Source organism: Vigna angularis, chromosome 10 (assembly GCF_016808095.1).
Source record: "Vigna angularis cultivar LongXiaoDou No.4 chromosome 10, ASM1680809v1, whole genome shotgun sequence".
NCBI classification, from domain to species: domain Eukaryota; kingdom Viridiplantae; phylum Streptophyta; class Magnoliopsida; order Fabales; family Fabaceae; genus Vigna; species Vigna angularis.
The window spans coordinates 7475779-7501851 of NC_068979.1; the positions used below are offsets into that span (position 1 = coordinate 7475779).

The window sequence follows — 26073 nt, forward strand, 5'->3', positions numbered from 1 at the left end:
AAGGATCAATACTATTCTCTACCCAAAACTTAAGATAATGAATTAATGGATTTTCAACTTTATATAATGCTCTTCTCTTGGCTCACTTAAACTTACATTTAAAATTCTAACATTCACATCTCCAGTAGCAGTCATCAAAGTAAAGTCACCCAAGGCGGTGGTACCAATAATCCTTCGCTTCAGTTTAGCCCACTTATTTTCTTTTATCGGTGTTCCTCCTCATTTTGAATATTGGCCTCCTGCAGAATGAACATTCATTCGTAACTTGACAATGTGAATCCAATAGATGTAGGGTGTTCAATAAATGAAAATGTAAAACTAAGATTATAGTTTCTGTGCGTGCAGGACCTTATCATGTAAGCCAGAAACCAAGGTAAATTTACAGGCATCATTAACTAATACAAAGATAACTTCTCAGCATGTTAATATATTAGTAAAACCTTGTATCTCATTATCACCTCAAACTTATGACAAGTTGCAGATAATAAATTACCAATTCAAATATTTAATTTAGAAACCGTTTTTGTATACTTGATATCAAACCAGGTTGCCAGTGAGCATAGAGTCACACGTTTCAAGCACATAGCCCTTTATTCTGAGCATATTTTTGTTTTGTTGTTCACATATTACAGTTAAAACTGATAGACAAGCATAGAGAAGTTCAGAGAGAACTTTCATTTTCCTCAGATAACTGCCCGTCAACAAATAACTTACCTTTCAAAATTTGGCGGAACGTCATCAGTTGAATGGTTTTCCCATCATCTATACTCCTTAAACTTCACAAAGTGACTTTAAATATTTTATTTTCCGGGCTAGTAGTGCCGTATCAAAAGCTTCAGACAAAGCAAGTTCTTGATCATATTTTTGAGAATAATAATCACTAAATTCTTCTTAAAGTAATTGCAAGAACTGTAACATTCACATATGTTGCCCTTAAAAGATATGCTCGTGGAAAGCATATCATAAAAATAAGAACGATATTAAGCACGAAAGTATAAAAAAATACTTGGCAGTATAACGCCGTAATTTAGACACAAAACACTAATTCAACGAGGAAATTACTAGAAATGGGAAGGGAGGGTTTACAAAACAGGAAAGCCACAGCAGTAAACCATGCGATCCCATATATACAGATATCAGTCTGCTTTCCTTTTTTGTTCTGCTATTTTCCAATGCCATGGTCTCACCTGCTTCCCGCAGAGGCTTAATTGGCAAGGAATTACACTCAGAGAGTGTATTAGTGCCATTACGATTTCACAATCCAAACACGTTAACAAAAATTGAGAGCTCGTATTCAAGAATATAATCATAATAATTTGGTATCTCTATCTCTCTCTACACACACACACAAGGAGTATTCATCCTTCATTTTATCGTAATGCAAATTACAATAAAATGAAAGAAGAGACGAGAAATAAAAATTACTCTTGGAATAACTTGATCCTCTCTCTATTATATATATAAAGGAAGAAACTGAATGAACAAGAAAAACATAAGCAAACAAACTTGTAATTAGCAGTCACAAAAAATAGAGATAGATCAAGCAAGAGTAGTTCCATATAAAAAAATTATGCCACTTGACTAATACTGTCAGGTTAAATTACAACAATTGGAATGAGCCAACTTCAGATACGTTAAGGATTACAAAAAACAACTGTCACCAGTGCTAATGGAATCTAAAATCATGGGTGCCAGTAATCACAGGATGCCCCCTTCTTACAGTACCCACTTTCATAAAATTTACAAACTCGCTGCCCTTTGGGCAGAGGCCTATATGAGCCTCCATTCCCAACACCATACGACGGTTGCCTGTTAAATGCAATTCTGCTTCTACCAAAACCTGATTCCCTAGCATGACCTTGAGAACCCCGATCTCTAGGCACAGAAAAACGATCACTGCCATATCTTGTTTGGTTATCCCCAAAACCTGGAGTTACTACAGAAGTGTATGAATTTGAGCTCCTGGTTTCCTGCACTGCTGTTTGTCCTACTCCCCAACCCACATTTGTATTTCCTTGATCTATTCCACTCCACCCCAAAGGTGTACTATCTAGCCCAAGTCTCCAAGTGGTGTCTATAGCCAGGCCCAAGGTTGCAGGAGATGGAACAACGGGTGAATTTTCTGAGCCTGAATCCCATTGATTACCCGAGACACTTGTGTTTTTTGTACCCACCTCAACTTTAGAACTTCTTGAAGAATGCTCATCAGAAATTCTTTGATGATGGTGATGTACATCTGCTTGCCGTAATGGTTCCTCTGCTGCTGTCGGTTGAGATGGTAAGTTTAAATCTCCAGTGGAGCTCAGTGCATCACCTTTACCTGCATCAAGCATTGGGCCAAGGTCTGCAACAAAGCTGAGACAATCATTTTTAGAACCTTCAGTCAAATCATCGCCACATTTCATGATTGAAGTGGGAGATTCCAAGCCACCAAGTGACTCCATTGCTTCCACTTCTGCCAACAGATCTGAAACTGATTCATCAAAATCATTGGGCTCGCCAATGATTGCCTGCCATGTTGATGTATTACAAGTTGGAGGGGAAGGAGGATTATGCAAATCAAATCCCAGCTTATGCGGTGATGTTTTTACACCAGAAACATGATTTGATGAGGTAACTAAGCAATTGGTAGAAATATTTATATCAAAGTGTCTCCAAGTCTGTCCAGAAGATGTATTACAAGCTGGAGGGGAAGGAGGATTATGCAAATCAAAGCCCAGCTTATGTGGTGATGTTTTTGTACCAGAAACATGAGCTGGTGTGTTAACCAAGCAATCAGAAGAACTATTTACAGTAGGGTGACTCCAGGTCTGTCCAGATGATGTATTACATGCAGGAGGGGAGGGAGGATTATGCAAATCAAATCCCAGCTTATGTGGTGATGTTTTTGTATCAGAGGCATGAGCTGACGTGGTAACCAAGCAATTGGAAGGGCTATTAACATGAGGGGGTCTCCAGGTCTGTCCAGATGATGTATTACATGCTGGAGGGGAAGGAGAATTATGCAAATCAAATCCCAGCTTATGAGGTGATGTTTTTTTGCCCGAAACATGAGCTGACGTGGCAACCAGGCAATCCGAAGAGCTATTAATATTAACATTAGGGTGTCTCCAGGTCTGTCCAGAAGATTGCCCTGCATTCTCTTCACTATCTGATGGCTTCTGATAACTTTGCCCACTATTACTCTGCCCATCAACTGTTCTGTTTGAGCCATTATTTCCATTATCTTGAGAGTTTCGCACAATCCCATGATCTTTCCTTAATTTATCAGAAGTTTCATTCATTTTCTCAGTAATGGCAGTTGTCAATGGTGAAGGGTATAAATGCAGCGGCCCAAGCCATCCATTGCTCCTGACAGGCTCAGCTTTACCATCAGACTGGGTAGAGGTATCATCCACTATTTTTTCCTTGATCTGTTCAATAATTTGCCCATCGGCAGAAATTCCATTCTTCACTACATTCTTCCCAGCATCCTGAACATTATGTTTATTATCCAATGTACTGACCCCTAGAGAGAGCAATGGGTTGTTGAATGGCAATGACACATTTTTGGAACACTTCCCACTTAGTGCATCCGTTAACAGTATAGAGTTATCCTGTTTCTCACCTATCCTCCATATTTTGAGATCTGGAGGGAAACCTCCACTTACATTCCATTTGTACAGCTGCAACATAGAAAAAGGCCCTTGAACCTTCCCAGTTGGATCTTGATAATTCCATGATCTATCATTCAAAAATTCATTAAGTGGCTGCTGTATCTCCACTGGGATAAGTGATGGTGAAATGTCCACTGCAACACTAGACACTTCTGATTTCACAACCGTATTAGTGCTATCCTCGATAGCTGTGTCACAGTTCTTTACTGTACATATACTCCCAACATGTTCTCGGGTAACAGGCAAGTCTTGTGTTTTGCCTCCCGCATCATTGAAGACATTGTTCGAAATTCTTGGAAAAAAAGAGCCCCTCTCTCTTCTATCAAACCCAAGATATTTTGAAAATATATTGGTATCTGCATATACATAATTACCGTTACCATGAGACAAACATTGTTTGGACAACTTCCAAAAGAAACATGAAAACAATGTCTGTGGAGCAAATGAATGCTACCTTGCTTCCTTTCATCTGACTCTCCATCATCTTCATCAGACTCAAACATTGAATCTAAATTGGGGTCAGAGTGTACATCTGGAATTTCTTGCAGCCTGCGTTGCCGCTCCTCTGGAGAGTTCAGTAGCTGCAACTTCTCCTCATATTCTTTAACCGTGCAGTTTGGTCAAGGAACGTTGATTATGCCTTTGGCACATGAGCATGCAACCATGAACACACACACACAGAGGCCCATTACAACTAATGAGAACCTATCAACTCATTGCTTAACCCATCTTTGTTAAAATTTCAATCTAGTTTACAAATATTTTTTGTATGTCCAACTTTTTGTTAAAAGAAAAAACAGTGCAGTATGTCCCATGACTGCGTTTATAAAATAAGCACACATAAATTTGACCATAGAGTAAAATAAAATAAAAATGAAATTCCAGCAATAATATGTAGATGCACAAGACAAAATAAAACATAAAATTTACAAGGAAACTACTTTATAACATGTATGCCTCCATAGAACTCCAAAGATTCTAGCATATATTCAGCTAAGCTCCCCTAGTGGCTTAGTGCATAAACTACTGTGAAACAAGCATATATTGTACCAATGGATAATGAATAGTTGCAGAATCATACTATCTATAGTGTACTGAGAGGAATGAACACCAAAGAGTAAAGTAGTAAATCATAAAGGATATTCTTTTCTATGCCCCTTTTCACTTGCTCTATCACGAAGATGATTAAGCCGCAAAATCTCAGCTTCCAGCAACTATACCAATAAAAGAGCATAATGTTTAAAATCAAGGCCAACGATATGGCTGGTCATATTTTAAAGGTATGATATTAAGGAATGACAATTATCATATATATTACTCTGACAATAAAAGGGGGGAATTTTGTGCCTCTAAAGAAAAAGCATTTTTTATTTCAACCAAAACATTTCACTAAATTCACATATTGAGTCCACCAGGAAATTGTTAACTGGCACATAATTATTCCATTCAAAAAGACTGAGATTAGTAGACGTACCTAAGTGACATACAATATGGTACCTAATAAATATATGTAGGCATTTTTTTATGCTTTGAATTTTTATTATGATAAAAATCAACATTAATCATACATCATATCTCCATTTTGATAGGTAGCAGAAAAATAAAATAAGGAAAAGAACTTACATCATTAACTCTAATTGCTTGAAGTGTTAATGCTTTGTTTAGAATCTCTCCCTACAGCCAACACAGAATCGTCTTAAACACGCAAAATACAACATACTTTATGAAATTGAAATAATATGCACACTAACCACAGTCAATCTCTTTGAGAGCCCATATTTTATACTCTGACGCAACCGCTTGCATTCATCCTGAATGTAAAATAAATATATTGACCATCAGCAAACTTGCATAGAATAAACTTAACTCTTCTACACATTCTAGAGATTTTGTTGAAGGTAATATGATTAAAATAATATCTATTTTCACCTCAGAGAACTCCTGATTAGAAATTTCAGCAATGTGTATGACCTCCTTCCTGTTTAAGTTTAAAATTTCAAGCTTAAAATCAGTTGTTTTTGTCCCAGTTTTGTATGATTCAGCAACCTTGCTTGTACCTGCCCAAATAGTTTTTCCAAAACCAATTTCAAGTCATTTACAATTCACAAAAGGGTAATTGACTGAGTATTGGAAGCTATAAAAGTTTATTTACCTACAACTTGGACAAGTCTATACATATCTTGTTTTTGATCACTGCTCGAGATTCTTATCCGCACAAATGAACCAACAACCTTCTCGTGAATCTTTTCAATATCTTCAGTTAGATTCTCCATCAGACATCGCCGCAAGTAGATCAAGTTAAGATTGTGAACATCTATTGCAGCATATGCATTTGGGTTATTTTGCGGAACTAGAACATCGGCATTTTTATGTGTTTTACATATCTTGTCATTAACTAACATCAACTGTTTACTACGAGTGTCAATGGCCTCCCCTTCACTAGCAACAGCATTAATAATTCCTGCTCCAAAAGTATTTTCTGCTGGTCCGTTGTGTTTTAAAAGAAAATGGGATTCAAGGAGCTTTACCATTTCAATTTGGCTGACTCGTGATTTTCCAAACAAATTTAGTAGTCTAGAATCACAAACAATTTCAGACATCTGTTGAGGATCACGAAGATTATTTTTCTTCACATACTCCAGCAAGAGAGTTTGGACATCAAATTGAGACAGGAGAGATGTATCACCATTTTTCATATGTGAAACAAACTCTAGTAGCTCCTTCGATGCCCATTTTGTGCATTCAGGCAAAGACATAACTCTGTCACCACCTGAACCCATCCTGTCCAGGCAATCACCCTTGCCAAGAAGTTTTGGCTGTCTCTTGGGTCTTTTGTTCTTCAAATTATTTGATTCTATGTCAATACAGGAGTTCTCGGAACCAGAACCTTTGTCATCTCTAAGATGATAAAGTTCATGGGGACTTTGAACCTTATAACTCATAGGAGCAACAGCTTTCCAAGGGTTTTTAGCCCTTAGGAGCTCATCAAATGTTAAAGATAGCTTCCCTTTCAAATACATCCAATAAACCTTGAAAAGATACTCCCAGCTGCTTTTGTCATCGAAATCCACTTCACACTGTAAACAACGATAAAAAAAATTAGAACATCGACCTATCATACAACATAAACTTAACACAAGTAATCCTGCACAAATAAAATTACTAGTGTACCAGCTATCCAGCATAGATAAGAAAGTTTAACATACCATTTCCTTATTTCCTTGGACGCTGTTCTCAATCAGCATTATAGTCCTCATGCATATTCCGCATAAACCTTTATTCTCTCTGACACAAACAAAATCAGCGTCTTTTGTGCACCCCTTGCACAAAGAGTACGTGCAAGTATAGCACATATAATGCGAAGCCTTTTGACAGGCGCTACATATATGCCAACCTGAATGGCACAAAAAACAAATGGTTAACAACGGAAAACAGTCCAATTGTAATGCAAACTGAGATACTAAAATCAAAAACGTATAGAGGCAATAGTCTTCCGAAAAACAGAGTATGCAAGTGTGCATTAATTGTCATATGCCATAAATACGACACTCAGTTTAAGGTGATAATAAATGAATAGCATTGGAGGTTATTAAGTTGATTCTGTGTAATCTCTTTAGTAATTTGGTTCTGTGTAATCTACAACAGTAGCAACTCCAAATCTATCAAGCAAAACCCAAATATAAATGTCGCGTTCATAGGAAATCAAACCAAATATTAAGAACACATTGGGTGAGTAATCCAATTGCAGGAAATTAATAAACGAAACAACATACCGCAATTCCATTTAGCCTTTGATCGAAAAAACGCTTCGTCTCGCTTAATACACGTGGGATGATACGCTTTAGGACAACCCCTAAAAGGGAAAAGAAAAGACAGATAAATTAATAATAAACATATATTGAAACCGGCACAAGAGATTACAATTGAAAATCATAACGCATGAGCTACCTTAATTGCAAACTAAAAAGGCAAGTGGACGTAGAATCTAACCCACAACAGCTAAATCAAAGGCAATTACAACTCACCTCCGATCACAGAGAACGAGGCTCCCACCGTCGAAGCAAATGAAGCAAACATCCTCCTCGTCCTTCTTTTGTCTCACGATAGGCACCACTTTCGGAGCTCCCTTGGCCGGACGACCACGCTTCCGTTTCAAAACGGCGCCTTCGACGACCGTAACCTCCGAATTCGGCACGCTACTATTAACATCTTTTTCGGCCACATCAGCATAGCCAGCAGGCACGACAGTGGCTCCCACCAGGCGGGAGTCCTCCAAACCCCGAGCCGTGTTTGCCGCAGCGTCCGGCTGCGGTTGAAGCGGCTGCTCCATAGCTAGCAGAAATCGAATCGAATCTAATCGAAGGAAGAAAATCAATAATTCCGAAACATAGGGAGAGAAGCGTGGGAGATAGAAAACCCTAACATGGATAGGGAAGTGGAGTGCAGACGCAGATGTAACAAGGCACTGTATGTTTTGTTGGTAAATTCGTGTCAAAAAGCGGAGAGATCCCGATTGCAAGAGAGAGAGTATGTGGAACTCTGACCTCTCAGTGAGAAGAAGGTAGATGACATGCTCGCCGATGATTGGTTGAATGTGGAAGCTCCTCTTACTCCTTCTTTCTCTCTCTCTTTCTTTCTTTGTTTGTTGGTTTTTGCTTTTCTACATGTTTTCAATTTTTCATCTAGTGAGAATTCAAAGTTGAGAATCGTCAAACGCGACTCCTTTTGAGTACGCGATTCTGTGTTTCTCGAGCACCACGTGGTTAGTGGGATGCCGTGGTGAGGCCAGCCAAAGTGGGAGCCACTTGGTTATTTTCTTCAACGCTCAAAACACGCCTAAAATCATCTTAATTTATTATTTATTAATTTATTAGTTATTAATAATCTTTTCCATTTAAAAAAATTTTACAATTTCTACCATCCCTTGTTTCTGAAAAAAATAATTCATTTTCTTTACGAAAACTACTTTTTGCCTCCGATTTAAGAAAGGAAAGTTAGGCTTGTTTTTATTCTTGAGGCACAAAGTGGATGTTGGGTGAAAAAGAAGGCAAGATTACTTGTTCCGCTTTGCCACTAGCTTTCCCATTTATCTACATTCTTTTGTTTAATTCTCCAAATGGTAATTTTCTCAAACGGGGAGGGCAATAATTTTTTCCGTGATGCACCGAAAACATTAACAAACAGATTTCGTTTCCCAGTGTGCCAGCTACTGTGTGCGTGTGTTATTCGCTGCAATAGAATATCACGAAACCAAGTTGCATGTGAGAGTAAGTGATTATTGGAAACAGTGTTTAGTGAGAAAATTAGGGTGAGTTTAACATGTTGGAGGATGATAACGTCACTGTTGTCATACCTGTCATTAGTCAAGACGTTGCGGCATTATTTATGTGAACATGCTAACCCAATAAATGCTTGGTTCGGCTTGTGGGTGAGCTTATTATTGAAAATCACTCATTCAATTTGTTTGAAATTAAAACCCCCTATAGGTATAGATCAGGGTCATTTCACTTCCAATAAAAATAAGTAAATAACATTTTATTTACTATGAATTAATCTAAAAATATACAAGAACTAAGTAGTGGAAAAAAATCCCCTCTAATAATAAGCATTTTTCAAGATTTAAAAGACGTTATATGTTGTGACTTTACTGTGATTAAACTTTTTCTTCCATTAAAATAAAATTTATATGTCTATATATAGTAAAAAAACATATTATAATAAAAAGATGTTATGAATTTAATTGTATAGTGTGGCCTCAGCGCAAGTTGAAGAGAAGATAAAGCATTAAATGAAAACTCATCTACAATGTTAGAAGTGCGTGTAGTCCTTATTATGTTTCAATAAAAATTAAATTCATGCATACTTATATGGTGAATTAGCTTCACGGATGAATGCATGACATACATGTATGTTCATTCACATCTGTGTTGCTTTAGACATTAAATGCTTTTCTCTGCATATTTTAATTAATGAAAAATATTTTACACGTGGAAGTTGACTTCCCTTAAAACCCTTTATTATGCTAAACAAAAATTAATGTAACGTCAAATATCGATTTTACCTATATTCTCATTTTTCATATTATTGTTTTATCTTTAAATATTTTAAAATTAAAAAATGAAAATAAAGTGTCCAATTTTTAACCATATATAAAGGTAAAGGATTATCTTATTTGTTATACACAATTCATATTATTATCTTACTTTTGATTATAATTTTTAAAAATGTAAATGAATTATCAAAATGTTAAAAGTAACTGCACGTTCAATAACACAACACAATGCAACTTCTTAAAATATAAACGTCTCAATCATTTAAGAAAATAAATTTGACAATAATGGTTAACAAAAGTGGTGGGCGATGTATAATGTATTCTTCTTGTGTTGAAAAATGTTGATAGATTGTAATTATGTTATAAAATTGCTCTCCTAGTTTTGTAAAAATAAATAAATTACTCTCAAAGCAATGTTATGCTGTCTTTGGAGTAACAAATACATGTGTATATCTTAATTTGGTATAATAATACTAAAACTACACTATAACGACACAATTTGTATGGAATAATTATTATTATTAATTTTACAAGAAAATATATACGAAAAATGTATGTTTAAATATCTTACTATGTTGATTATTTTCAGAGTTTATGATTTATTATTTTTCACTTTAACGCCGGTGACAATAAAAAATATCATTCCTTCATTTTTCTCTCTTTTATTATATATTTTCAGAAATAAACATTTATATTTACTAATTTTTCTAGACTTTACAACTTGATTAATTCATTATAACTATATATATATATATATATATATATATATATATATATATATATATATATATATATATATATAATGTGATTTTCTTATATGTGTACGGGCTGTGTGAATTAATGATTAAATAAAATATATAAGGAAATATGTCTTAAAAATTGTTTTACCAAATTTAATTTTAACTATTATATTCACCAAAGTTAGTCATTTAATAACTTCACTTGCAAGTTATATATGATTGCTTCATGTAACATGAATGCAATGTGTGTAGTAATTAATTTTTAAATTAGACATATTTATGTTTTTAATAAAACAGTAGATAGAAATCAACTTCCTTCGTATCTTAAAATACCTACCTTTTTAGGTCACATATATTAAAACTTTGCCCACATGATTTCTTTGACTGAAAAGGTGTTAAAAATATTATACTTTAGATTAAACCGATAGTAATGTTTAAATTACTCAAAGGTATTAAAGACTACTGATCGATTTTTGTAACATCCCAAATTCTCACATTAATGTAACAACCCAACTTTTTACATTAATGTAACATCCCAAATTTTCACACTTTGATAATTAACATTACATTTACGATAACATTCCGTAATCTCACCCTTTAAAATTTCCTAGTTAATATAAGTCTATACATGTAAAAAGATTCTAATTATAGTTCTTCTACTCCTCCCTTTCCTTGGCACTATGTGAGGCGACATTCCTTCATCTGCTCCCGTATAACGAATTATACGATCATCGCACATACCCAAACACAAAACACAAACAAGTAGGGTGAGCTAACATGCAACAAATCATTTATAAGACATGCATAATTACTTCGATACAAACATCATATAATAATTATGTCAGACACCCTCATACCATCGTACCACAATTCCTATTAGACACTCGTCCCACAATATCCAATAAATACCATAATACTTAATAGACATTCATTCCATAATACCCAATAAACACTCATCCCACAATACCAATAAACACTCATTCCACAATACCCAATATACATTCATCCCACAATACCCAAATAAACACTCATTTCATAATACCCAATAGGCACTTATCCCCACGATATTCAATAGGCACTTATCCCAACGATATGTTGATGAGCGATACAACGGAAGGTTTTTCACTTGTGATGTCATTCTTAGTCCCCTCACTATGTCCAAAACCGGCACATAGACCAGGACATTCTGCCCTCCATACCATTCATAATGTTAGTCCCCTCACTATGTCCTAAACCGGCACATAGACCAGGACATTCTGCCCTCCATACCATTCACAAGGTTAGTCCCCTCACTATGTCCTAAACCGGCACATAGACCAGGACCTCCTGCCCCTCTCACCACATAATTCATCATTCTCTACTTGAGACTGATTGATTATTAGAGTATTAGGATAACCTCCAACTTCATGACCCTCAACATCAACATATACGCACATACCATGTCATTACAGAACCTCTCCACGAAACTCATACAATGCTCACATTCCTTAACTCATATTATACCATTACGAAATCTACCCATAATCCTCATACACCTACCATGACATTACAGAATCTCTCCACGAGACTCATACCATACTCACATTCCTCGACTCATATTATACCCTTACGGCATCTCCCCGTAATACTCATACATGTTCAGATGCATAAATTCAAATCAAATAAACTTCAATCATTTCAGAAATCATACAAACTGAATATATTCCAACTAGATATATTACATGATAATTTAACAGTACATAATCTGTACACAAGATTTAAGTTAAAAACCTGTCGAGTAGACTTCCAGGAAAGAGAGGTGCGTCACAATGGACAACTTAAGTACCAAGTCTTTCCTTAGCCAAAGTGTTCCTCAACTAGTTTTTAACAAATTTCTTATTAACAGATTCAAAACAACAGCATATAATATTTACACCGAATATCAATATAGATAAACATACAGTAAGCATTAACAATATTCATACATAATTTCAAGACATGAATAGTAATAAAACAGTACTAAATCATAATATAAAAGCTTAGAAAAGTTAGCTCCCCTACCTCTATTCCAGACTTAATCTCCTGCTCCGAATTTGTTTCCCCGAAAACTCTTCAGAACCTCTACTCTTCTTGCAACTAAAAATTTCTCCCTAACTATTTCTTCTCTATTTCTCAAGCTCTCACTTGATTCCTCTTCTCTTGGTGCAAAATACCCTTCCCTCCCATGGCTATTTATAGTAAAAAAAAATTTACTATTCCTTAATATTTTAATATTATTTATTATTTTAATATTATTTAAAAATAATATTTCAATCATTTTCTCACCAAATCTGATCCTAATTTCTACCTACTACTTACTTCCATGCTAAGGAATCTTAATGCTGAAAATTTATTTTTTTACTATTTACTATTCACTTTTACTATTCACTTTTTACTATTCACTTTTTACTATTCACTATTCAATTTTTACTATTCGATTTTCTAAATAAGTTATCAAAAATTTTAATTTCTCCTTATAAAATTACTATAATTTTATATCCAAAATTTATATTTTTCTATCCATTAAAATTATTATTACTAATAAAATGCTAAAATTTACTATTATAAATTTTTTCATGGGTCTTACAATTTTAAAATCCAAAAAAAGTTTAATTCAATTTAAGATTGTTCAAAAGAGGAATAAAAAGAAGTTGGGATTGTTCTTGCACGTTAAATTAAATTAGCTATGCAAAATTAGATGTTGAAGCTGAGTATTTCGACCTAGCACATTAAGGAAAAACAAAAACTTTAATTGCTCTTTGACATTCCATTGAATGAACTATGCAATCTTAGATTTTCAAAGTTGTGCACACACACCCATCCAAAGCAGCACAGTACAAATATACCCTTCCCCAAAAGCAGTAGTGTTCTAAGAAACCAAAAAAACATGGAGATTTTGCTACATATTAGAATTATGAAGATTTGTTGTGTGCCTGGTCCTAAAAAAGAGTACGAATTTTCTAAAAGTGGGTGCATGCCCAAAAACACACAGTTAGGGATATTTGAATTTCAAAATTTGAATTTTACCCATTGTATATTTAACATATTCTCATTATTATTACTTTTTTTTATGTTGTTATTTATGATATGATATTTTTGTTACTTGTTTTGTTATATTCTTTATCGTTCTTTGTTGTGTTTGTTGTATATGTGTGTGGAGTGATTTTTGCACCTATATTATCTTTTCACTGTGTTACTTCCACAATATTTTTTATGCTTTCTCTATAATGTCACATTTAGGAATAACAATTAGCTAGAGTGAACATGGATAATAACTTCATATTACCTAATTGCAGTAAAAAAAAATATTCCTTATCATTCATATACTCGTTTAAAAAATATTCGTAAATTTGTTAGAACTCACGAGTATTTATTGATACTTGTAAATATATTTTTGAAAAAATAGAAAAAGTAAGAAAACCTAAAAGAAAAGAAAGTTGTAAACTTTGGGTAAGGTAAGAGTGCAGGGGTTGTTAAATGTCATATCATCTACTGGTTAAGGTTTCATTTTCCATAAAAAGGGAGCCGATTTTGCAATGGTTAAAAGCTTGAATTGAGTGTCGCGTGTGATGGTCATTAGCGACGCTCTTGGTTGTATGCAGTGGAAACAATAGTGCTTCGCCAAAGGTGGTAAGCGATTTTAGAGGTGGTGTGTGATTCATCGATAGATTTAATGATTCAATAGTTTTTTAGTTGTCGTTATTGTTCTCGTCTTTAGATTTGAATATGCTTCTTCCTTGAGATTTTTAATTTCTCTATATTTTTGTTTTGATTTACAAGAGATTAAGGTATGTCTAATAGTATATAGCTCTCTTATGCATCGATGTGCAAATATTCTATTTGTTTATTTTTAGTTATTTTGTCATTTCTCGAGTATTATTATTAGTGGTATTTATTTTGATAAATAATCAATTTCTTTTATTTTTTAGATTGTGCTTCTTTGTAGTGTTTTGTTATTAATTATATTAGAGGAGGAAGGAGACGAATACGGAGATCATATATTTATTTATAGATTGAAAGACAGTTTAAGTGTAATCATATATACGAATAAGAAGTTACTCTTAATGTGTAGGTATAAACAGTGACATTTTCTATATTATTGTGATTTAAACTTATATAAAATGTGAACTTTTTATATTAGTTATGAAATTGATAGTAAAAACTTTTATACCTTTTATACCTATATCAATTCTTAAACCCGACATATAATATTTTTAATGACATAAGAAAGTTTTCATACACTGATATTTATTATAATTATTATGACTATTCAATTTTGTATGAAATTCGTTTATTAAAGCTACTTTCAAGGAGAAAAAAGTCATATAAATTAAAGTAACACAATCAATTAATTTTTAAATTTGAAAAAACAAAATACTATTTCTTTATGGAAATGATATTGGTGGATGAAGATTTGTTGATGTGCATATACATTGAGTCTTATTTATGTTATCTATATGTATATCGATTTATGATTTATTGATGGTATGTTTTCGATATAATGTTTCAATGGTTTGTAAGCGAAGTTTTTTTTTTCTTTTAACATCCAAACCTGTAATACAATATTTGATCACATTATGTTTGTTAGATGATGTAAACATTTTATCACTTTTAACCTACATAATAAGTAAAATAATATTGAATGATTACTTAACTAACAAATAAAAAAAAGAAAATAAGTTTGTGTAACTTATATCTAAGGAGTAATAAATATCTTTAATTTATCTTTAGAAATATTCTACCGATGGTGTAAAAGTCAATAATCTCTCAGTAAATTATAATTTTTTCAGTATTAATTGAAATTAAATTGATTGTAGAAATTTTCTAGTAATAATATTGTTTCAGTATGGGGTCGAGTCACCTAAGCTCTGCACAATTTCCTCTAGGAGGTCGTCCGGTCCACACTCTCAGTTATCTTCGTCTAGTCAAGCCTTGTTCAGTCTCCTGTGCACCGACCAGAGGTGTACATGTAAAGGTGCACCGACCAGAAGTGTACATGTAAAGGTGCTCCGATGCCAAAGTGAGTGATAGTCAGATAAGTAAGTTAAGCGTTGTAATAAATGCGTAATTAATGAACTTGTGTATCTCTTACCTTTGACATGTATTTATAGTTTTGGTTGTGGGTTTCGGATTAATAAAGTCTTGTTTACGACCCAATCCACAACTCAATCATCCTTAATCAGTGTTTTACCTTAATCATGTTCGAAACCCACCTGTCTCGGTCGTCCGACCTTGATATTTTCCGTCAAAACCTTCTGAAGATCACCAGTAGAAATATCAAACGTAATTATTAGAAAATGAAATTAAAAGCCATAACATACACAATATTTAAATTACAATGCATATTAATTCAATAAACAAAATTTGAAAATTAATTAATAATTTATTTATAAAAAATGAAATTAATAATACATCTATACGATTGGGAAATTGGGATTTAAGTGAGCAAACAGGATCATGATGGAAAAATGCTATATGTTTGTAAATCTTATTTGTTTCAATCAAACACTACAAAAATAATTTAATTTTTTAATAATATAAATAAATAAAAATTTGAAAATAAATAAGAATCATATATTTACACACGCACACCCGACATAGATAGTCATTTAAAAATTATTTGAATTTTCACTTTTATTATGTTTCTAGTTTCTTTTCTTAATAAAGGTATTAAAAAAATAGAACGTAGACATATTATCTGTCATAATATAGATCAGGTTTCCCTGTTTATAATCAATGTATATACCTAAATTGTGACTTTGAGGCCAAATACCATATTTTAATACTTCCACAATATTCCCCACGAGTTCCATTGCTCTTACGTCTACAATTTTCATAATATGTCCCTTGATTAGTTTGTTATCAAAAAATATGTAATTAACTAATTTGACTCATAAAAAAAATTATTCATTATTATTTTGTCATTAGTTAAATATTTATGTATATTTTAAAATTAGTAAGTATTTATGAATATTTAAAAATGATATTATATAAACTTTTAAAATAAAATTATAAAAAATACATAAAATATTTAAAAATGATATTACATAAACTTTTAAAATAAAATTATAAAAAATACATAAAATATAATATAAATTAAAATTAACTAAATTCAAATAAATAAAATATAAATTAATTTTAATTTTAATTAAATTCAACTTAATAAAATATAAATAAAATTTTAATTTTAATTTTTTAAATAATAAATATCTGCCAATATAAATAATATAATACTCTATTCAAATTATTTATAAATAATATTAAAATATTTACTATTAATAAATATTAATAAGTATAAATTATTTATTAAAAATTTTATTCGCAGATACCACATAAATATATAGATAAAATTAAAATATATTCTGAAATAACAACGGTAATCAAATATTAAACGTGAAAAGATATAATAATCATATTATTACCTAGCTTAGAGAGTAACTTATTAATTTAACATACTAAACTAAACATATGCTCATATGCATACTTCTTAATTTATCAAAAGAGAAAACTAAATTAATAACCACAGGAAAAAAAGTGTTAAAACATGAATTATAATAATATAGCATCTTTTCATGTACCACATGTAAAATGAGATTCTCATGAAATTTGTATATATTTTCCTTTTCTTTTGTTTTTGTCAAAAGAGAATTCCCTCTCCTTACTAATGCTCTATCTTTTTTCCAATTTTTCGTTTTTTTCCTTTTTACTCTTCAAACACCAGATCCAACCATTTTTTATGACAAAAATTAAAATTATTATAAAAAACTATTATTTAAAGAGTAAAAAGTAAAAGTGCATATCAATAAAAAATTATTTTATACATAATACTAGTGAAAATACATGTATTCATTGTTTTATAATAGCAAAAAATAATAAAATTCCAAATTAAATATAAATAAATAGATTTTATTTATTTTTGTAGACCATTTTAATCTATTTAATTTAATAAAAATGGTTAAATAAAAAAACAATTAAATTAAAAAAATGTCACTTAAAAAAAGTAAAATTGATAAAATATATAGACACAAAAATAAGTAAGCACTTAAAGGTAAAATTAGAAATAGTTATTTTAGTTTAAAATGGTAGTTACATTTTAGATAAAAAGGGTTAAATCCAAAAAATGGTTAAATTTTAAAAAAGGATTACTTGAAAGGTAAATTGATAAAATAATTTTTTTATTTTAAAAAAATACTTAAAAGATATAATTAAAAACAAAATGTGTATAGAAAAAATGATCATTCTTTATATAATGATATAGAATAGTATAAATAATAGATAATCTTAATAATAGTATCCAAATATAGATATTATATATTATAAATAATTAATTTAATTTTAAGAAAATTAAATTTAAATAAATATTTATTTAAAATGATAAAGTAATAAAATAATTATTATAGTTTAAAAAATAATTAAATTAAAACTAATGATGATTTAAAGAATAAAAAATATATAATTATTTTAATTTAAAACAAGGTTTATTTAAAAGATATAACGATCATTTATTAAAAAATGTGCATTGAAAACAATTTCTTTTTATATACAAGTAAAAATATAGAAAAGGCATGTAATATAGCTTAATAGTGTATATATATATATATATATATATATATATATATATATATATATATATATATATATATATATATATATATATATATATATATATATATATATATATATATATATATATATATATATATATATATATATATATGAGTTTGCTAACTTGTATAAGCTCTTTTTTTTATTGGTACATTATTGGATTTTAGTAAACAAAAATATTTTTATATATTATGAACTCTAAGTTTTAAGGTTAAGGGTATTTGAATAATTTTTATTCTCAAAACTAAATAAAAACAAGAAATCCTTAGACTCTTACTCATATTTCTCAACTCTTTGTCTTTCATCTTTTTCACTCCAACATTTTCTCTCTATTTCACTTATCCAATTTGTTTCTCTCTCATCTTCGTACTCTCTCACACTCACACACAGCAACGCATGACACCGCAATTTGTTGTTCTTACTCTGTTCGTTCATTTGTTGTTCACTTTAATAACAAAATAATTTTATTTTGTTATTAAATTGGAAAACAAATGAGCGAACAGAGCAAAAACAACAAATTGGGGTGTCGCGGGTTACTTTTAATTAACTTATAACCGATTCGAATATAAGAAAAAGATGAAAACAACTAAGATAAAAAAGAAGAATTCGAAAAGTGATGAAAGATTTCGTTCCAATTTAATTGAATCTAGTTCAAAAAATATAGTACAAAAAGAATACATGGATTTCAAACTATATTTCATTTCAAATTGCTAGTATTTTAGTTTTTTTAGGTATTTTTTATGATATTGTTGCCCCAACCTATCCATGAATCTATGAAATAGGGAGAATTCTTGATTTCTCTCGATATCTCTCTCAATTTGAGCTTCAATTTTAATTGTGTGGGTGAGAGAAAATATGAAGATAAGAGAGAAACGAATTGGATAAATGAGAAAAGTGTATTAGGGTTAGGCAATTGTTTCTAATTTTTTTAATTGGGGTTACAGTAGGGATGACAAATAAAATGTTGGAGTGAGAGAGATGGAAGAGAAAGGGTTGAGAGGGAGGTGAGTAAAGGTCTGGGTGTTTCTTGTTTTTTTTTTTTTTAGTTTTGAGAATGAAAATTATTCAAAAACCCTTTACCTTAAAACTTACTCAACTAAAACTCGGTTCACATTGTTAAAATAGCATGCAAGTTAGCAAACCATATATATATATATATATATAATTTTACAAGTTAAAAAGGATAAAGGTGTGTTTAATGGGATGAAAGCATATAAAAGAAAACAATAATTTATTTTTATTTTAGGATAATGTTAGTTTGACAACATTTTTACACCAAAATGACACGTAGATGATGTTAAAATGTTGTAAAAAAAATGTTGTCAAAGTATCATTATTCTTTATTTTACTTTTTTTCTTTTTTTCTCCTTTTTATCATCTATCTATTTTCTATGATTATATTTTTATATGTCATAATAATTAAAAAATAAATTTGAAAAAATAAGAAGTATACATAGTATACGTTATAGATAAAATAATGTTTAGTAATTAAAATAAAAAATATTGTTAAATAATATGAATAAATATTTAAATTTTAATTTTTTTATTAAAGTAATGAAAATTTAAATAATTTTTTATAATGAATAATTATTTAAATTAAAAAATAATTACTAAAATAATAAAACTAAAATTTATTTTATTTATCATAAACAGTTATTTAAATTTAAAAATAATAATTAAGAGGATAAGATTGAAAGTAAATAGACATATATCTCCTTATATATTTTTATATTTAGATTATAGATAAAACAGTTTAAAATGGTTGAAAAACATAAGAAATAGGAGTGTTTTTTCAAAAGATTGACATAACAGCGTGGGTATAATCTATTGAAAGAAGACCTAACTGATTAAGAAAATCAAACCAACGTAATTTGGGTTTCCGTGGCGTGCGAGAGGAGCATTTTTTGCTTTTGGGGTGTCGAAAAAGGAAACAGAAGTTCGTTCTTCCGTCTAACTAAATCGAATCGGATCCGCTGCAACCGTACATAAGCATTTTACCCCTATCTATTGTCGATTTTTCTTCACACAAAGTAACGGAGGATTTCCTTCATCCGCAATCTCCCAATCCAATACCCTCTGTCACCATGCAGAGACCCCGGCGCCGTTGCGAGGGCACAGCCATGGGGGCTATCGTTCTCGATCTTCGACCCGGTCTCGGCATCGGACCCTTCAATTTAGGTAGTTATCCTCTCGCATTTTTTCAATTCAACAGTAATCCTATCCGTTTCCGATTTTCACTTCTCTTTATGTAAATTTAGGTCTAAGACATGGTAATTTAATTTTTCCTCTTGTCTTTTGACTGTTGAGGTTATCATACATGTTCAAAGACACGCTAAGCGGTTGTATCCAATATTTTAATACATCTAAATTTATTCGACTATTGAAGGTGTTATTGGCGTTTCGTATATGGCTTATGTTTTTGTTTACTGACTTGGCTTGTTACCGATTTCTTATGCTGTTTAGGGATGCCCATTTGCGAAGCATTTGCTCAGATAGAGCAGCAGCCAAATATATATGACGTGGTGCATGTGAAGTATTTTGATGAGGTTTGTCACAAATGGTTATGGCTTTATTTCATGTCACTTGTCTCGGCTATGATTGTGTGAACTTGTTCGAGTAATTTTACTGTCTGCTTCGGGCAGGCTAGTATCGGTGGCATCGCCTTTGTGAGACACTTGTTTTTATTTTGTAAGAGATTGATTTTAAGTTATCTTAAGTTTTTTCTAATGCACACGCAGGAACCGCTGAAGTTAGATATTGTGATTAGCTTTCCCGATCATGGTTTCCATCTTCGTTTCGACCCGTGGTCTCAGGTCTATATAACTTTTTAGTCCTTCGTCTTGCTCCAGTGGTTGATTTATTCTTTTTTGTAGAGTCCTTATTTGGAAAGCATGAATGATGTGTATTATTTAGTGAATTTTTTGTTTATTATATCTTTAATTGGAATCATGAGTGCTTGATTAGCGATCATTGTAAGTTAGAAATGATATGACGGGGCCATCACTCATGCTTTGGTAGCTCTATGATATCATGAACAATAACTAACAAACCAACTACAATAGTCTGACGCATTTGAAAATGCAAACTCAACAAGTGTGTTAAGAATTCATGCGAAAAATGATGAGTTCTGAATGTTATTGGATTATCTTAGAAAACTCTGTAGTTTTTAGTTGTATTATCATTGAAGCTCATTCTGCTTGCATATTACAACTTGATAAGAGAATAATGGGACTGAAGTTGTATAAGGATGTCTTGGTACTTTGCCCGTGCAAATGGAAACTGTAGATCCAATGTAATAATGCATGTTTAAAATTTAGCTATCTTTTATTTTTTTGTGCAACTTTGTTGGGGTGAATTGTTTGAAGCTTTTGGATTTCCTACTCTATTTCTGTTTCTTTTGTTACAGTAATGTGCTCCTTCCCCTCAAGATGATACCATGCTTGAGAATTGACTTTTGTTTTTAACGTGAATGCTTGGTATTGCCACTTTGTTCAAAAGTAATGGTGCACCTTGTATCTTTTTCTTCTTCTCGAAGATCTCAAGCACTTAAACAGTTGTATGCATAATTTCTTACCAGTTCAATCATTCTAAACTGTTTTATAGTGCTTTTATGCATTGTTATATATACATGTTCATAAGACTCTGTCATGATGAAACATTTCATTGCTATTTTAGAGACTGCGGCTGATTGAAATATTTGACGTAAAGAGACTTCAAATGCGCTATTCTACTTCCTTGATAGGGTGAGTGTTTGGAATCTTAATTGTAGTATAGATTTATTGTAAAACTAAAGATAATTTTTTCCACTTCTAGGGGACCATCAACATTGGCTACTTTTGTTGCTGTATATGCACTGTTTGGACCTACATATCCTGGAATTTTTGACAAGGATAGAGGCATTTACACCCTATTCTATCCGGTACATATTTTGGATATCAAATGATTATCTACTATTGCCTTGTGTGTTTACGATTTCTTGTTAGTAATGCTTTCTGCTTTATATTTCTGTATTGCTCTTTAGGGTCTTTCTTTTGCCTTTCCTATTCCTAGTCAATTTACAGACTGCTGTCATGATGGTGGAGGTATTTACTATATCATCTTGAAATTGAAATGTTGTACCTAGTTTTCTTATTTCATTACATTGAAACTTTCTCTCTTAATTATGACAGTGGAGTTGCCATTGGAGTTTCCTGATGGGACCACGCCGGTTACCTGCAGGGTTTCTATATATGACAGCTCCTCTGGTAAGAAGGTTGGTGTGGGGTCTTTAATGGATAAGGCTTCTGCTCCACCATTACCGATTGGAAGCATTTATATGGAAGAGGTCCATGTAAAGGTTTGGGTCCTTTAAACCCTATATCAGTTTTTAGTTGGCTTCATTTTAGAGAAACAGTTTTCCTGATTTGTCTTGTTGATTGTAGTATTGACTTCTAATTCAGTTTTTTCTTGGTTAATATAGCTGCGAGAAGAATTGTATTTCACAGTTGGCTCTCAACATATTCCGTTTGGTGCATCTCCTCAGGTAATCATTATCTACTGCTATATACAATTGAAACCATTTGAGATTCTGCTTTTAGGGGATGAATTTCCTATGGTTTTTGTTGCTTTTATCATCCTCCACATGTTTCATATTCATTATCTTAAGGAAAGTTTATGCAGTGCTTAATGTTTTATGCAGGATGTTTGGACGGAGCTTGGGCGTCCTTGTGGAATTCATCAAAAGCAGGTGCTCATACAATGAATTACTAATGTTTTGAATGGAATATGATTAATATGTAGCTTTTGGTGTGGAACTAAACTGATATATGTTGCATAGATGTCTACAGAACCTGACACTTTATTTCTACTTACGATTGGTGTATTGAGAAAATTTTTATTTATGAAGATCTATACAGTTCGGTTTTTCAGATTCTGGTGTACACCCTGAGTCAGTCTGCAAGGAGTATACAATTCAATCTTAACTACGTCTTCTACTTTATTTAATGGGTCATATGAGGACCTAGGAAATTGATTGTTTCATGTTTTAGAGTATGCCTTTGTTTGATAATTTGGTTAAGAGAAAAGAGAGGACATCTTGGAATTTCTGCTGTTTGGCTAGATGGATAAGTGAAAACATAGGGTCAATGGGCGAAGAAAATTGAAGGAAGAAGAAGATACATATGGTACACCAAGTTCTTTTTCATTTTAGAGCGCAGGAAGAAAATGAACAGAGAATATGAAACAGTTCTATTTCCACAATCACCCTCTCTTCTCTGGCATGCTTCACATGCTATGGCTTATATGAACTTCATTTCTTATGTGATCTGCTTGTTCTTTCAAATTTCTACTTTGCTATTTTCATCGCTGCTTTTTCTTTCAAGAATTTTTTGTATGCATAGCTGCATGGTTGTTGGAGAATGTGTGATATATAGAAGCCAGAAGCATGATTAGATGCGAGACATCAGGAGATTTTGTAGTATTGTCTCTAATCTCTACTAAATGCTTTAGAAGAAGGTTTTGCTAGATCCCCTTAATACGTGCAATGGTGTACTTGACAGAATAATTTAGGGTTATGCTGTGGATAAGTTCTAAATACTAAGAATTGAGGTGTGTCCAAACAGAAGTTTTTAAAATCGGGCTAACAGTCAAGAAAATCTGCAGCTGATATATTTTTTCTTCTAATCTTGTTAGTTACTCTCTTAATGGAGAAATATTGATATTCACTAAATATAAATTTATTTAAGTAGGTCTGAAGTCTAACTTCAGCACAAAAAACTTCATACTATTTCGAGCTAGTAAACTTCCTGAATGAGTTTTAGTTTGTATGAAGTTTGATTCTTAATTCTAACTCTATAGGTTGATCAAATGGGTATTCATTCTGCCTCTGATATTCGACCAAGGACAACTTTATGTGGAGATTACTTTTATAATTATTTCACTCGTGGTCTGGACATCTTATTTGATGGAAAGGTTTGTATCTTACATCGTGTTTTTGCTTCTTTGCATGGTGAAACGACTGTTAATGGAAACTCCTACATATCTGTTGTATTTTCAGACCCACAAAATCAAGAAGTTTGTTTTGCATTCCAACTTCCCCGGTCATGCGGATTTCAATTCTTATATTAAGTGCAACTTTGTTATCCATGGTGCAGATTGTAAGCAATCTTTTTTATTTGCAATGGAGTGTTTAGTTTTGGTCTTCATGTAACGGTTGGTTGTAAATTTTTGTTGTGAATTAAGAGATAAAATCTATTTTTGACCTTTCCAGCAGCTGGGGGATCTTTCGAGGAAGTAAATAATATCAAACAAAGGGTTATTACACCTAGCACCAAATGGGAACAAGTGAAGGTGGTCTTCTATCCCTTTTATTGGGTTATATCTTATGTAGTTATGGAAGAGAATAGTGACTGGCATTTGAAGTGATTTTCTAATAATGATTAATCAAAGTTTATATCATATAATATTTTGCAATTGATTCTTTTAGGAAATACTTGGGGATTGTGGACGAGCTGCCATTCAAACCCAAGGCTCTGCAACTAATCCATTTGGTTCAACATTTGTGTATGGTTATCAAAATATTGCCTTTGAGGTGTGTCCTTTGTATTTATAATGTCCTGCTATTTTATAGTTTAGTCCGAAATGATTCTTTGAAGACACCACTAATATTCTGGCGATGTTAGCAGGTGATGAAGAATGATTATATTGCAACAATAACTCTCTTCCAATCATGATGATGGTACATTTCTTTTATTCTGCGTTCTTCTATTTATACCTTATTCACATAGCAAGTAATATAGCTTTGATGTTTTTTTCTTAAATCTCATCTATTAGTTCAATCTTAAAAATCAACTCCAAGTCCAAGCAGCCAGTAATAGATGGTCTTCATTTGTCACGCTAAACTTTGTCTGTTTTATTTTTGTACTCTGTTTGTCCTGGGTGTTGAGCATTTTTCATTATAGTTTTAAGTATTTTAAGAGGTTCAACATTGCAACCAACATATCTATAAATTTAGCGATTATGTAGAAAATGGAGAGCTCATGTGATTACTTGTACCATTTGGTTCTCGCTGACTGTCTAATTGGATTGGGGAGGAGTAGAAGTGAGAATGATAGATAAAATTGGATTTCACATATATTTTTCCTTCTCATTTTTCATTTATTTTTACTAATTGATTTTATCTCGTTTATTTCTATTTTCTTCAACTAAACCACCTTTAATTTTCATTTTATGCAGTCTGTTTCTATTTTCTTTTTCACTCTCTTTTCTCTACCATCCTATCTTACCATATAGGAAATTGTCTTTTTAAATCAGTTCTGGTTGTTGGAAACATAAACAAATATGGTTTAGCCTTTTTCATTACTGTAGGTCCGGCATTTCCTATATATGGTGCAGCTTTCCATCAGCATTATCGTTGCACGGGGCATTTCTTATATATGGTGCAGCTTTTCATCAAGCATTATCGTTGCATGGTGCTGTCTATCGCAATTGTACAGCTATATTACATTTACACATTGTTAAAGTTGTCGTAAAGTTGTCGTGTAATTTTCTAACATTGACATCTTCCTTGCTAATGTAAAATATATCTTTTGCTTTGCCTTTCAGTGTAACGAGATTCAGTTAATTGCTATAAAAAACGATGTTGCGTAACTATTGAAAAGAAAACAGCACCGACGAGGCAACTTTTCTTTCTAAAAATTCATATCAATTAGACGGATCAATTTTAAATTTGATTTAATGGATTCTCAATCTATTCTAGATAGAACCAACCCTGCAAGTTAATTAGAAAGCTTTTAGAGTCGGATTTCAGTGAACAGAACCAATGTTAATTTGGTAAGTTATATTGTTGGGAGAAAAAAAATTATTTGTAAAATGGTTTATTTTGCAATTCTTATCCTGAGCTGCATGATTTAATCTGTAATTTTATTATATTATTAGGTTTGAGAGCAATATATTTATCCATTAGTTTATAAACATTATGATAAAATAAGCGGATATACAAAATAGGTTTTTATAGTAAGATGAT

The 26073-nt window shown here is 31.8% G+C and overlaps 2 protein-coding genes across 4 annotated transcripts; one reads left to right on the plus strand and one right to left on the minus strand.

Annotated features, from left to right (window-relative positions):
• Positions 1 to 1542: 1542 nt before the first annotated feature.
• Positions 1543 to 8454, minus strand: LOC108335673 (zinc finger CCCH domain-containing protein 44). Of its 2 annotated transcripts, XM_052869554.1 has the most exons (11): positions 8080 to 8359; positions 7682 to 8009; positions 7430 to 7509; positions 6863 to 7050; positions 5809 to 6733; positions 5586 to 5713; positions 5408 to 5467; positions 5280 to 5330; positions 4800 to 4870; positions 4111 to 4265; positions 1543 to 4012 (listed from the first exon to the last, which is right to left on the minus strand). In XM_052869554.1, exons 2-11 carry the CDS (start codon positions 7984 to 7986, stop codon positions 1683 to 1685), a joined length of 4293 nt encoding a protein of 1430 aa, XP_052725514.1. In that variant the 5' UTR covers positions 7987 to 8009; positions 8080 to 8359; the 3' UTR covers positions 1543 to 1682. The 2 variants fall into 2 exon arrangements, with proteins under 2 accessions (XP_052725514.1, XP_017427243.1); XM_017571754.2 differs by having other exon boundaries at positions 7682 to 8454.
• Positions 8455 to 19880: 11426 nt separating this feature from the next.
• On the plus strand, positions 19881 to 25651 carry LOC108336106 (PHAF1 protein At3g51130). 2 transcript variants are annotated; one of them, XM_017572443.2, is made up of 15 exons: positions 19881 to 20249; positions 20535 to 20617; positions 20810 to 20884; positions 21747 to 21814; positions 21885 to 21990; positions 22093 to 22153; positions 22241 to 22407; positions 22531 to 22593; positions 22750 to 22797; positions 23907 to 24020; positions 24106 to 24205; positions 24319 to 24398; positions 24535 to 24639; positions 24734 to 24786; positions 25416 to 25651. In XM_017572443.2, exons 1-14 carry the CDS (start codon positions 20156 to 20158, stop codon positions 24779 to 24781), a joined length of 1212 nt encoding a protein of 403 aa, XP_017427932.1. In that variant the 5' UTR covers positions 19881 to 20155; the 3' UTR covers positions 24782 to 24786; positions 25416 to 25651. The 2 variants fall into 2 exon arrangements, with proteins under 2 accessions (XP_017427932.1, XP_017427933.1); XM_017572444.2 differs by having other exon boundaries at positions 24322 to 24398.
• The last annotated feature ends 422 nt before the right edge of the window (positions 25652 to 26073 follow it).

Coding starts and splice junctions, on each gene's coding strand:
- LOC108335673 (XM_017571754.2), bottom strand. CDS start 7,986: ATGGAGCAGCCGCTTCAACCGCAGCCGGACGCTGCGGCAAACACGGCT. Junction 7,510..7,681: donor CTCGTTCTCTGTGATCGGAG/GTGAGTTGTAAT, acceptor TTTCCCTTTTAG/GGGTTGTCCTAAAGCGTATC. Junction 4,266..4,799: donor GAAAAGGGGCATAGAAAAGA/ATATCCTTTATG, acceptor ACCAAACTGCAC/GGTTAAAGAATATGAGGAGA.
- LOC108336106 (XM_017572443.2), top strand. CDS start 20,156: ATGCAGAGACCCCGGCGCCGTTGCGAGGGCACAGCCATGGGGGCTATC. Junction 21,991..22,092: donor TTTACACCCTATTCTATCCG/GTACATATTTTG, acceptor ATTGCTCTTTAG/GGTCTTTCTTTTGCCTTTCC. Junction 22,594..22,749: donor CGTTTGGTGCATCTCCTCAG/GTAATCATTATC, acceptor TGTTTTATGCAG/GATGTTTGGACGGAGCTTGG.